General features: G+C 32.4%; 5 protein-coding genes across 6 annotated transcripts; all 5 read left to right on the top strand.

Moving 5' to 3' along the window:
• Positions 1 to 9: 9 nt before the first annotated feature.
• Positions 10 to 673, top strand: LOC109587373 (deoxynucleoside triphosphate triphosphohydrolase SAMHD1-like). Its single transcript, XM_020003617.1, has 4 exons — positions 10 to 119; positions 188 to 245; positions 289 to 422; positions 465 to 673. Exons 1-4 carry the CDS (start codon positions 23 to 25, stop codon positions 671 to 673), a joined length of 498 nt encoding a protein of 165 aa, XP_019859176.1. The 5' UTR covers positions 10 to 22.
• Positions 674 to 690: 17 nt separating this feature from the next.
• LOC100631802 (deoxynucleoside triphosphate triphosphohydrolase SAMHD1-like) lies at positions 691 to 2,697 on the top strand. The gene is made up of 11 exons (XM_020003618.1): positions 691 to 813; positions 886 to 978; positions 1,098 to 1,195; positions 1,248 to 1,320; positions 1,374 to 1,465; positions 1,510 to 1,735; positions 1,786 to 1,827; positions 1,874 to 2,053; positions 2,100 to 2,204; positions 2,258 to 2,508; positions 2,552 to 2,697. The coding sequence occupies exons 1-11, from the start codon at positions 730 to 732 to the stop codon at positions 2,574 to 2,576; spliced, it is 1,269 nt and encodes a 422-aa protein (XP_019859177.1). The 5' UTR covers positions 691 to 729; the 3' UTR covers positions 2,577 to 2,697.
• Positions 2,698 to 2,878: 181 nt separating this feature from the next.
• LOC109580114 (deoxynucleoside triphosphate triphosphohydrolase SAMHD1-like) lies at positions 2,879 to 3,699 on the top strand. The gene is made up of 5 exons (XM_020003616.1): positions 2,879 to 3,046; positions 3,128 to 3,185; positions 3,233 to 3,345; positions 3,395 to 3,471; positions 3,520 to 3,699. The coding sequence occupies exons 1-5, from the start codon at positions 2,917 to 2,919 to the stop codon at positions 3,697 to 3,699; spliced, it is 558 nt and encodes a 185-aa protein (XP_019859175.1). The 5' UTR covers positions 2,879 to 2,916.
• Positions 3,700 to 3,917: 218 nt separating this feature from the next.
• Positions 3,918 to 5,459, top strand: LOC100631676 (uncharacterized). Of its 2 annotated transcripts, XR_002187555.1 has the most exons (9): positions 3,918 to 3,948; positions 3,996 to 4,093; positions 4,138 to 4,207; positions 4,258 to 4,349; positions 4,398 to 4,633; positions 4,693 to 4,845; positions 4,890 to 4,994; positions 5,045 to 5,256; positions 5,309 to 5,459. XR_002187555.1 is itself a non-coding variant. In XM_020003619.1 (4 exons), the coding sequence occupies exons 2-4, from the start codon at positions 4,911 to 4,913 to the stop codon at positions 5,325 to 5,327; spliced, it is 315 nt and encodes a 104-aa protein (XP_019859178.1). In that variant the 5' UTR covers positions 4,650 to 4,845; positions 4,890 to 4,910; the 3' UTR covers positions 5,328 to 5,459. The 2 variants fall into 2 exon arrangements, 1 of the variants encoding a protein (XP_019859178.1); XM_020003619.1 differs by lacking the exons at positions 3,918 to 3,948; positions 3,996 to 4,093; positions 4,138 to 4,207; positions 4,258 to 4,349; positions 4,398 to 4,633 and having other exon boundaries at positions 4,650 to 4,845.
• Positions 5,460 to 5,512: 53 nt separating this feature from the next.
• Positions 5,513 to 9,467, top strand: LOC105314726 (unconventional myosin-Ic-like). Its single transcript, XM_011409072.2, has 6 exons — positions 5,513 to 5,711; positions 6,613 to 6,696; positions 7,113 to 7,263; positions 8,611 to 8,694; positions 9,115 to 9,173; positions 9,338 to 9,467. The coding sequence occupies exons 1-6, from the start codon at positions 5,537 to 5,539 to the stop codon at positions 9,379 to 9,381; spliced, it is 597 nt and encodes a 198-aa protein (XP_011407374.1). The 5' UTR covers positions 5,513 to 5,536; the 3' UTR covers positions 9,382 to 9,467.
• Positions 9,468 to 11,290: the final 1,823 nt, after the last annotated feature.

Raw genomic sequence — 11,290 nt, 5'->3', positions numbered from 1 at the left:
ACCAGTAGAGTTTGGTACCATAATGGATCCTGTCCATGGATCCATACAACTTGATAAATATTTGTTTAAGATTATTGATAGACCAGAATTCCAGAGACTAAGGAAGATCAAGCAATTTGGTGAGTCTAAACTATAATAATACTACTGGTACTGAGTCATTTCTCATTACATGTACTTATGTTTTTAGGTGGAGTATATTATGTGTATCCTGGTGGTGTTCACACAAGATTTGAGCATTCTATTGGGTAATATATGATAAATTATGCATGCATATATTTTGTATAATAGTGTTTGTTATATTGCTGGCCAACTGGTTGATGCCTTAAACAAGCACCGTCCTCCAGACGAGGAAAACCTATCTAAATGGTTCACACAAGAAGAGAAGATGTGTGTACAGATTGCTGCATTGTGTCATGACATTGGTATGTATCAACACATTGTCTTTAAATTCATTTAATGCTTAGGGCATGGACCTTTCTCACATGTTTATGATTTTGCTGTCAAAGAATATTACAAGGAATTAAAAACAAAGCCTAATGGACTTAAGGAAATGAAAGAGTTTATAACATCAAAAGAAGATGAATATGGTGACAATAAGAATGTGGACTCTTATGTGGAGAAAAAAGAATTACCAAAAGGTAAATTATTATTATACTTGGATATTCGTCCATAATAAATACACAGAAAGCAAAACACAAATATAGATCAGCATTAATTGTCAAACGTTTGATGGACAAGCTCACATTTGAAGAACTGGAAAAAGATAAGGACTCTTATATTCGGCTTATTCAGCATATGATTACATTTTCTGAAGTATAGCTACTTGTTTGTTTGCATGTGGAATTAATGAATCATTGTATTATATTTTTGATTTTGGTATAAAAGAGGGATCTGAATGATGTAGAGACCAAGGAAAAATTTTGGCCAATTGAACTACCTAGTGGCAAAACATATAAGGACAAAGCTTTTCTTTTTGAGGTAAGTAAGTATTTGTTGCATTGCTTTTTGGCTCTTGCAGGGAAAAATTAATTAATCATGTGGCTGGCTGTCTTATGTAGTCATTCATTCATTCATTTTATTCATTTATTTATCAATAGATTGTTGCTAATAGAATCACTGGTATTGATGTTGACAAAATGGACTACTTTGCCCGTGATGCCCGTAGTGTAGGACTGCCTAACAGTTTTGATTGGAGGTATTCATACATATACTGGAATGTCAACAGCTGACATACTCTATCTGTGTAGACGCTTCACTCAAACAGCAAAAATCATTAAGTGTGATGAGGATGGCTTTCACCATATATGTTCAAGAGATAAAGTAATAAGATTATTTAAATAAGTATTATGGCATGTATTGGTACCATTTTGTAGGATGCCTTATCACTTTATGAGTTGTTTCACACAAGAAATGTTCTTTATCGCTCTGTGTACAGGCACAAGACTGTAGTTATAGTGGAAGATTTGTAAGAAATTCTTCCTCAAGTATTATTCTTGTACTGTATTACAGAATCAAGAAAGCTTTACAAAATGCTACCATCAAAGTTGAAGTCAAAGGAAAAGATGATGGAATAGAATCTTATCCACTTCTAAAATGTTGGCAAAACATGGATGCTTTTCTTTTGATTGATGATTCAATTGAAGATTTTATAATGAAGGAAGTACATGTGATTACAGAGCCTATGCAATCCTCTGATGACAGCGAAACAACTGAATCTCAGCAACTTCAGCAACTAGTAATTCAATATTTTTAAAAATTATATTATACACTATACTTACATTATAGTGCATAAAAAAAGCTGACAGCACTGATGAAACTAGTCCAAGAGTAAGCAAAATTTTAACAATTTTGTAATTAATTTTATTCATTTCAGAAATATTTTATTGATATAAGAGACAGAAAGCTACCAAAATTTTTAGGGCGTACAAATAAAGCAAAGCTTGATGATACAGACTGGAAGAAGTGGAAGGACTGGAAGCATGAAGACATTGCTATATGTGCTGCTAAAGAAAAATCAGAAGTTAAAAAGATTAAAGAAAAAATAATACCATTAGTAAGAGATAGCTGTCAGTAGTAGCCTCAAAAGTATTGTTTTATAGCCTGTGAAATTCAGTTATGGAAAAGGGAGTAAAGATCCCATTCAACCCCATTTCTTTTATGGGAAGTTTTATCCTCAGCATCCTTTTCATATTGAGAAAGAAGAGGTAAGTGAGAGACTATCTATTATATTCAAAAGATGATGATTCTTTTAATACAGGTATCCAAAATCCTTCCATCTAATTTTGAAGAAGAGGAAGTGTTTTGGTATTATGATATGAAAGATGATCATGATGATGAAACTAAAGCAATTGCAAGATCTTTGTGGGAGTGTTTAAACACACATAAACTTCCAACTGAATTCAAAAGTGCTTTGGAAGGAAGCTATGCCAGAAAAGGAAAATTGTATAAAGAAGAAAGAAATTATGCTGGTGATGACCATTTGGAACACTTTCAAAAAATTATTGAAAGGTAAAATAAAAACTATTAATAACATTATTGTATATGTGTATAGCTATAGGAGCAAAGAAAGCCAATGAGAATTTTAATGGTTGCAACTGGCAAGTTTTATATACATTATAGTAATAAGAAAATAGTTTATAACTCATTGATTCTTTTGTATTTTTATATTTGAAGTAAATTTTACATTTGTTACTGTAACTGCAATCTGCATGCGCATATATGTTGAGCTGTACCTGGTTCTACAACAAAGCCTTGTTTACATGGTGATGTGCATCAACATCACTTTACGTGTTATTGTAATTTCAAATTCAAACAGCCTCAGTTTACTCATAACATCTCCTTATAAGGATTCACTGTTGTGATGAGTAAATGTATCGGTGAGTAGCTTGTTGTGCCAAGGGAAGCACTAAAGCAAGGATGGCTACACCACCAGTGGAGTTTGGTACAATAATGGATCCTGTTAATGGATCCATACAACTTGATAAATATTTGTTTAAGATTATTGATAGACCAGAATTCCAGAGACTGAGGAAGATCAAGCAATTAGGTAAACTGTTTATATATAAGCATTTTGTTGTAGACTACTGACATGTACTTAGCATTAATACATGTATATCTCACTTTTTAGGTGGTGTGTGTTACGTATATCCTGGAGCTACTCATACAAGATTTGAACACTCAATTGGGTAAAGTTAATACTACATAAAGTATAATTTTAGTTATTTTCTGACAGGGTATGTTATATTGCTAGTCAATTAGTTGATGCATTAAACAAAAATCAACAAAATATTATAACCCCCAATGAAAAGAAGTGTATTCAAATTGCTGCTCTGTGTCATGATCTAGGTGAGTTAATAATGAGGTGCTTCAAATGTATCAATGTTCCTCTATACAGGCCACGGACCTTACTCACATCTTTATGATTTTGCAGTGAAGAGACATTTAGAAAAAGAGAACCCAGAGAAGCTAAAAGTAAGTATGTCTAAATTTTCAGTTTTATCAATAGTAAATAACAATTAGAAAAATGAAAGAAAACATGAGTATAGATCTGCTGAATTAATCCAAGATGTCATGGTTGTTGTTAAAAAAGAATTTTTTCCAAAAAATGCTGCTGATCAAAAACAAGAAAATACTTGGAAACAATACATTAAACTTGTTCAAAACATGATCAAATTTTCTGAAATTTTTAAGGTAAGTTAATGCCTCCTTTGTAATTTTAAAAATATTTAGGAATATAAAGAAGAAAAAAAGGAGCATGAAGAAGAAAAGAAGGAGTTGGAAGAGAAAATTAAAAATTCTGAAAATGATACAGAGGAGTATGAAAAAGTCACAAAAAAGTATGAATTGTGTCAAAAAAAGTGTAAGGAGAATGAAGACAAAATTGATAATTTTTGGGAGACGGAAACACCTGAAGGAGGGACATATAAAAGGAAGTCTTATTTGTTTGAAGTCAGTTATATTATTTAAAAAAACACGAGTTTTAATGACACTTCTAGATTGTTGCTAATGGATTCACTGGTATTGATGTTGATAAAATGGACTACTTTGCCCGTGATGCCCGTGGTGTGGGACTACCTAACAATTTTGATTGGAGGTACAGTTATCACAATTTTGTGATGTAACACTATTCAATTACAGGCGGTATACACAAACTGCTAAAATTTTGGAATGTGATGATGGATTTCATCATATCTGCTCTAGAGAAAAAGTATTGTTATACCTTTTAATACAATTCATGCATTGTATTATTGTTTTAAGGATGCACTCAATCTTTATGAGCTATTTCACACAAGGAACCTGCTGCACCGCACTGTGTACTGGCACAAGACAGTTGCAGTCATACAGGAGATGTTAGCAATAATATAATAATGCTTTTAAAGATTATTTTTATGTAACAGGATGCTACTTGCATTAGTTAAAGCTAACAAATATATTCGAGTCAATGGTAGACCATTACTTGAATGTTGGGAATATAAGGATTCCTTTCAATTGCTTGATGATACAATTGAAGATTTTATAATGAAGAAAACCGAAAACAATCATGTGAAAATAGTAAGTTTCCAATCACTTAAAATATTTTTTGCTCCCACTTTAGCAAATAACTGCAGCTGATGGAGCTAATAAGAAAGCAAGGGTATGTAAATTTTTAAAGTAACTACTGGATCTAGCTAGCTACATGAATCTTGGTCACAGGATTATTTTCTGAAAATCAAGGAAAGAAAAATATGGAAGTTTGTTGGACGCCATCAGGATCCTAAACTTAAAAAAGAAGATATAGCAATTTGTGTTGCTAAAACTATAAATGAAATCACAAGTGAAGAAATTAAAAACAATTTAAAGTCAATTGTGAGAAGCAAATATTTTTTCTCTTCTCATTACTATATTTTTAGGACACAAAATTTAATTATGGAATGGGAGAAGATGACCCAATACAATTTCATTACTTTTATGGCAAAATGTATTCAACTTATCCGTTTCATCTTCATAAGGATGAAGTAAGAGAAATGAAAGTGCAAAATTAATTATAGATCTATGCACATTTAAGGTTTCTAGATTCCTTCCTGCTCATGGAGAATTTCAAGAAACTGCAGTTCTTTGGTATTATTGTGATGATGATGCAACCGTCACAGCGGCTTTGTGGGAATATTTTAATTTGAGTAAACTTAAACCTACTTTCAAAGATGCATTAGAAACAGTTTATGCTAAAAGACAGAATAGTGAGCCTGTAGATGAGGATTTGAAAGCTAAAATTAAAAGGTATTGATGATGATTTTTGCTGATCAAGTGAATTACGTCATTATTATAATAGGTTTCGAAGTGAACAATGAAGTGCAGAAGTGGACAATAGAATAGATTTGCAATTTGGAATTTTTTTAGTGATTACAATAATTTTTATGCTTTTATTTTTTAGTTAAGTTTTACAAGATGTGTGAACATAGGTCAAAAATAAAATAAAAACAAAATTTTTATGACTGTTATATTAAAGTGCTAATTAATTAAATTGAAGAGGGTGTGTCACTGTGTCTATTCTAGCAAAATGGCTACCCTAACGGAAGAAGAAGACGTTCAAGAGAGAGAGGATCAGTTCGTTACTCACCAGCAGAGGTGGGCAACCAAAGTGAGGAGGAGATCCTCTGACATGAAAAGCTTCGTATCTGATAAACTGGAGCTGGCGGACAATCCTAAAATCACAGCTATCCTGAATAAAAACGGTATCATCATCAATCATAATGTACTATTGACTATTTTGGTGTGTTACAATGTACCATATATCGGAAAATTTTAGAGGGAATTAAATTTGGTGAATTTTGCCTTTTGATAGCCATTTGCCAAAATAAAATTCGCCATTCTGAGCCATTATACGCATGCTCAATGGCACGTGGCCACTAATTTGCCAAATTAAAATTTGCCAATCACCAAAATTTAGCAATTTGCCAAATTTTAGTCCCTCAAAAATTTCCCTGCTTTACGGTATGGTTTTAATGGTACATGTACATACAGTTATAGACCTCTCGAGCTGTGAATGACTAAGTTCATGAATATCATTATTTTGAGTTACAGTATCCACCTACGCGTAATAATTGGCCGCCATTTTGGACGGCAAGATTCAATGAAGAAGGAATGGAGTAAACTATAAAAATGATTTGTCTAGGAGGTCTGGAACTCTTTCAAGCTACAAAAGTTGGTTGGAAGAAAGAATAGGTGCTACCAAGCATCTCATAAAACAGATTTGGTGCAATGTGCAGCAGATTCTTTACTATAGCTTGCTTTCTGCTTTTGCTCATTGGTTCACCATAGAAAGTTGCCGTCCATGGAATTTATTTCCTTCTCTACCACACCCACTGCCGTATTTACTCTTGTGACGTAATTCATTCTCACCTCGAGAGGTCTATTAATGAAGTGTATTGTTTGTAATTCATTATTGAATATGAATATGTTGTGTATAAAATTATTATGGAGCATTTTGACTGCGATTTGAGAAACTTGCATTTTGTCATAATTTCATATTTTTGTGATAAATTGACGTACATGTAATAAAACATGTGACATAGAGGTAAAATAATGTAAATAAAACTTCATTATCATTGTTGTTGTTGTTGTTGTTGTTTTTAGGTGAGAATATGGTGATGTTCTCAGATGTTGTTGTTAAAGTTAGCAGAAGAGGACGACTGAGGGAATGGTGTATGATGATAACCGGTCAGTTATAGGAGGGGTGGGGTTTGGGGTGTGGCTTAGGGCCATGGGTATCAGGTTGGAGAAATACCATATAGCTCCAAATTTTGTCCTTCAAAATCTTAATTTCTGTTAAAATTAATTTTCGTCAGTAAAACTTTCGTCATTTTTGTAATTAATTTGCATACTCACATAGAACAAAAAATTTGTCAGTTAAAATTTTTGTCAAGTAAAAATACCTAACTGACAAAAATTTTGACCAACGAAAATTTGGAGCTATACAGTATCATTTTAAAAATCCTTAATTTTAAAAATAGCTTTTAAGTCATGATACTAGCAATTTAAATGTGTTATTGGCCTACATGTAGCCTCAAAAATTTGTCAATTTACAATTAATATGAGTTAATTAATATAATTAATTTTATTAATTATATTAATAGATGGTAGTTTGTATCTATTGGAAGTTAATTCAATAAAGGTACAGCACAGAGTATCATTAGCTGATGTGAGTCACATTAGTGCTAGTCTCCTACCTGATAACTTCTTCATTATACATGTACCTGCTGATCAGGACAGGCTCTTCATTAGCGCGTAAGTATTTTATTAATGATTTAATATGATTTTAATAATGGCCAGAGAATGGTAGAAAGGAGAGAAGTAGAGAGAGAGAGAGAGAAAGAAAGAAGGATCTTCTTTATCACTATATACTCACATACACATTGAACTGTGTGTCACTGTACAATGTCATTTTTCATGAAAATTAATGTTGCCTGTACTTCAGTACAGGGATTTTTAAGTGACTTTAAAAATTTGTAAAAAAATTCAATTTTGATCAGAATCAGCTCAAATTTGTTACACAGCATAAGTACACATAATGTGCATCAGTAAAAATTATAAAAATTGAGAATTTCTACTTTTTATTTTTGGCACAATTCGGCCAATGACCCTGTACTTTAGTACAGGGACTTTTGTCCAATTTTTGATTAACTTTAAAAATTTGTAAAAAAAATCCAATTTTGATTGGAATCAGCTCAAAATTTCTACGCAACATAAGCAGATGTATATGTATCAGGAAAAATTATAAAAATTGATATTTTTCTACTTTTCATTTTTGGCAAAATTTGGCCCCGCCAATGTCCCTATACTATAGTATACCTAAATACCTTAAGGCCACTATTATTTGCGAGTACTAATTTTTGTGTTTTTTTGCGAGTTGCTTAAAAATCGCAAAAATTAGTACTCACATTTATTAATAGTTATTAATTGAAAAAATGAGCAAAATCGCAAAATATTAGTACACATTAAATCAATACTATTAACAAATCGCAAATATTTGTCTACTTAAAAATAAGTGGCTTTAAGGCAAATCAAAAAGGGGATTATGTACATGAAGTTTGTTATTTACTATTATTATTATTATTATTTTTTTTTTATTACCAACAATAATAAAATAAAATATAATACAATAAAATTTGAAATATATAATGAAATAAGTTGGGGAAAATAATATAATTAAGTTAGGAATAGAATGTCATTGAGGGATGTAAAGGAGCACCGTCTTCAATATTCGCTGAGCGAAACTTACATCTGGTGCCACGCACACATAAATCAGTGGCCCTCAGTAGTGCCAAACTCAGTCTTACTCTTAACCAATGAATTATAATACTATAAGGCCTTCCCCATTTGACAGCAAGAAAATCACCCAATCTATCCAAAAATGACTTTGCTTCAGTCCCCATTAGCCCATCAACAGAAAAACATAGAGGGGTGAAACTAACATGTCTATCAGCACAGGCAGCAAAATACTTCCTCTTCTTCCTCTATTGACTGTGGTGAACGATGGAGATAAGACTTAGCGTCAGTGTCCAAGACACGCACATCAAACAACGCCATAGCTTGTCTCTATTATTATTATTAATTTATTATTAAATTTATTAGGAGGAAGACTGAGATAGTGACGTCACTAAGGATTGCTTACTTTGACATGACAAAACAAGAATTGAATATATCACTACAGAACAGGTAAACAATAATAAATAAATAAATAAATAATGTATTTCCTTGTGGAAATGCCTAGACACTTATTTCTTATAAAGACCCATTTAGTAGACAATTAATAATTCCTTAATGATAAGTCATCTGTCTGTTGCATGTACCAGTGTCAAGTGGAAGGTGTGTGTGTGTGTGTGTGTGGCATAGACATTTAAACAAGTATGGACATTTATTAAGAGTAGGAATTCCCACAAGGAAATATGGTACATGTAATAACATACATGTATATATGCCTCTACATGTTGTCTTTAGTTATTGTGTTTGTTTGAATTGCTCCTTCTCTTATTTCATCTTCCCTCCCTCTCTCTCCCTTTTTCCTTTCTTTCTCTCTTTTATCCTCTTCTGTCCCTCCCTCCTCCTTTACCCCTCCCTCTCTCTTTCCTCCATTAGTATTGATTATAAAGTTGATAGAGATCAAGTGAGACGAGTTGAATTCACTCAAGGAGACAGTAAGTACCTCATACTATTAATAGTAACACTATTACTGGTACTATTAATAGTAACAACTAGTAACAATGATAAATTTACATAGAATTTTTACAGTTTTTACAGTACTATTCACTAATGCCCACATCAATCTATTGATAATATCATTATTTTCATTTATTATTAGATGGTGTTTATACAAGATTGTTTGCAAGGAAAATAAAGAATTAATAATAACATTATAATGACAGTAAATACACTGTGTGACTCTGTGTGTATAATCATTTTATTTCATTTATTTAATTATTACTTTTTGTATGTGTACGATAATTATTATTGATTGTGTTACATCAGTTTGATTGTTTCATACTTCTATTCAATGGAATTTTCTTCTGTGATTGTATAGATGTAATTTATAGTGAAGTGTGCCTTCATTGTGTGAAATGACCTTATTTGGTCATAATAATGGTAACAATGTAGTAGAGAATCACTTTCACATAAAATTGATAATGATCCATGAATATACCGTACAGCTGGTTAATTTTGCGGAGAAAAATTTTGCGAATCCTTAAAAATAACCTGGTTTGCGGATTAAATATTTGCAGTTTTGACAGTTATTGTAGCATTATCTACTGTGGTCATGCATGAATTCATTATTTTGCGGATTTAAATTTTGCGCTTTAAATGGAATCGCAAACTCGCAAAATTTAATTCCCCGCAAATATTTCCTGCTGTACGGTAATTCAATGATAGTTCAGCCCACTTATTGTACTCCAAGCTGCTCACTATGTATCATGTACAATACTTACAATGTATGCTATTGCAAATAAAGTGATGTTTAGACAGACCTATAATATATCTAATATACTCTAATGACCAGTCTATGGTACACACACACATGTATATAAAATATGTTACAAAATTATCAGCTTATAGACTCTAACTGATACTTTGGTAACATATCTTATATATGTGTGCACTAGACTGGTCTATTAATTTTTGATCTAACAAGCAGATGTTACACAAAAGCTCTTGAGGCTCAAAAGCTTCTTTAAGATGCCACCTGTTACCTTTGGAGTAGTATTATGCACTCTTTGCCAATGCCCTTATAAGGAGACTTGTGCCCACTTTTGTGGTGTGTTCTTTGATCTGTTCTTAAGGGTTACTTTTATCAAGGGCAAGGAACTGTCTTACAAGATGATTGATGTCTCTCAATGGAGAGCAAGTATTGGACTGTGGAACTACTGTCAAGCTGCCTCCAGTAGACCAGCTAATGGCCGCCACTCTCACTCATTCAAAGCTGCAGTAGACAGCAAGTCAGGCAGTACTACATCAGGAGAGAAAACATCTAAACTGCCAGCAGCTCTGTCTCTTATTGCTTTACTCCTCCTCTTTCACTCTCTCTCTTTATTAAGACACATCTTGATGATTCCTCTAGCAGGTAAACAACAATTGCAACTTTGTACTTGTATAATTACTGGTATTTTATATTAGGTAACTGCTACCAAGTACAATGTACTACTGGTGTTACTGTTACTGATACGAATTACCTACAGTCAGTAGTCTTACCTGGAGGCAGCAGTTCTAACCTGATTTACAATGATCTCTATTTGATTGTTTGTCTACGTATGCTCCTCCTCTTATCAGGAGATGTTGAACTCAATCCTGGTCCTATGATTGATGATGAGCCTGATATTTTCCTATTACTTCAATGGCTTGAACCACTTGTTGACTGGCAATCATTTGGTCTTCTCTTACCTGGAATAGCACAACTTGAAATTACAATAATTGAACAAGTGAATCCTGAACATCAAAAGCTAGCTTTATTTTCAAAATGGTTGAATACATATCCTGCAGCAACATGGAGAGATGTACTCAATGCATTGACTAAAAGAGAAGAGATCAATTTATTACAAACTATTAATGATCAGTTACAAGTACACCAATGTACAGGAGGTATGATCATGTATTTATATATTAATAATTATATTAAATGTATAATAGGTAATACTGATGCTCCTACTAGTACTGTACCAGTAGTATTTACTGTATCATCATCAGTTTCTGTAATTAATAAACCTGTCACTACTAGTACTACATCAGGTAAACATACACTAATACAACACTCATTAACTGATAC

Source organism: Amphimedon queenslandica, unplaced genomic scaffold, assembly GCF_000090795.2.
Source record: "Amphimedon queenslandica unplaced genomic scaffold, v1.1 AMPQUscaffold_12595, whole genome shotgun sequence".
Classification (NCBI taxonomy): Eukaryota; Metazoa; Porifera; class Demospongiae; order Haplosclerida; family Niphatidae; genus Amphimedon; species Amphimedon queenslandica.
Note: the sequence above shows the minus strand (reverse complement) of the source record. Positions and strands in the feature narration are given on the sequence as shown.

What these genes read in the sequence shown, in the direction of transcription:
- LOC109587373 (XM_020003617.1), top strand. Translation starts at nt 23, where the DNA reads ATGGATCCTGTCCATGGATCCATACAACTTGATAAATATTTGTTTAAG. An exon ending in AGATTTGAGCATTCTATTGG is followed by an intron (nt 246 to 288) that starts GTAATATATGAT and finishes TTTGTATAATAG; the next exon opens with TGTTTGTTATATTGCTGGCC. An exon ending in TGCATTGTGTCATGACATTG is followed by an intron (nt 423 to 464) that starts GTATGTATCAAC and finishes TTTAATGCTTAG; the next exon opens with GGCATGGACCTTTCTCACAT.
- LOC100631802 (XM_020003618.1), top strand. Translation starts at nt 730, where the DNA reads ATGGACAAGCTCACATTTGAAGAACTGGAAAAAGATAAGGACTCTTAT. An exon ending in ATATATGTTCAAGAGATAAA is followed by an intron (nt 1,321 to 1,373) that starts GTAATAAGATTA and finishes ACCATTTTGTAG; the next exon opens with GATGCCTTATCACTTTATGA. An exon ending in TTTCAAAAAATTATTGAAAG is followed by an intron (nt 2,509 to 2,551) that starts GTAAAATAAAAA and finishes ATATGTGTATAG; the next exon opens with CTATAGGAGCAAAGAAAGCC.
- LOC109580114 (XM_020003616.1), top strand. Translation starts at nt 2,917, where the DNA reads ATGGCTACACCACCAGTGGAGTTTGGTACAATAATGGATCCTGTTAAT. An exon ending in GAGGAAGATCAAGCAATTAG is followed by an intron (nt 3,047 to 3,127) that starts GTAAACTGTTTA and finishes CTCACTTTTTAG; the next exon opens with GTGGTGTGTGTTACGTATAT. An exon ending in AGAACCCAGAGAAGCTAAAA is followed by an intron (nt 3,472 to 3,519) that starts GTAAGTATGTCT and finishes AATAACAATTAG; the next exon opens with AAAAATGAAAGAAAACATGA.
- LOC100631676 (XM_020003619.1), top strand. Translation starts at nt 4,911, where the DNA reads ATGGGAGAAGATGACCCAATACAATTTCATTACTTTTATGGCAAAATG. An exon ending in TTCATCTTCATAAGGATGAA is followed by an intron (nt 4,995 to 5,044) that starts GTAAGAGAAATG and finishes TGCACATTTAAG; the next exon opens with GTTTCTAGATTCCTTCCTGC.
- LOC105314726 (XM_011409072.2), top strand. Translation starts at nt 5,537, where the DNA reads ATGGCTACCCTAACGGAAGAAGAAGACGTTCAAGAGAGAGAGGATCAG. An exon ending in ATGGTGTATGATGATAACCG is followed by an intron (nt 6,697 to 7,112) that starts GTCAGTTATAGG and finishes TTATATTAATAG; the next exon opens with ATGGTAGTTTGTATCTATTG. An exon ending in GACAGGCTCTTCATTAGCGC is followed by an intron (nt 7,264 to 8,610) that starts GTAAGTATTTTA and finishes TAAATTTATTAG; the next exon opens with GAGGAAGACTGAGATAGTGA.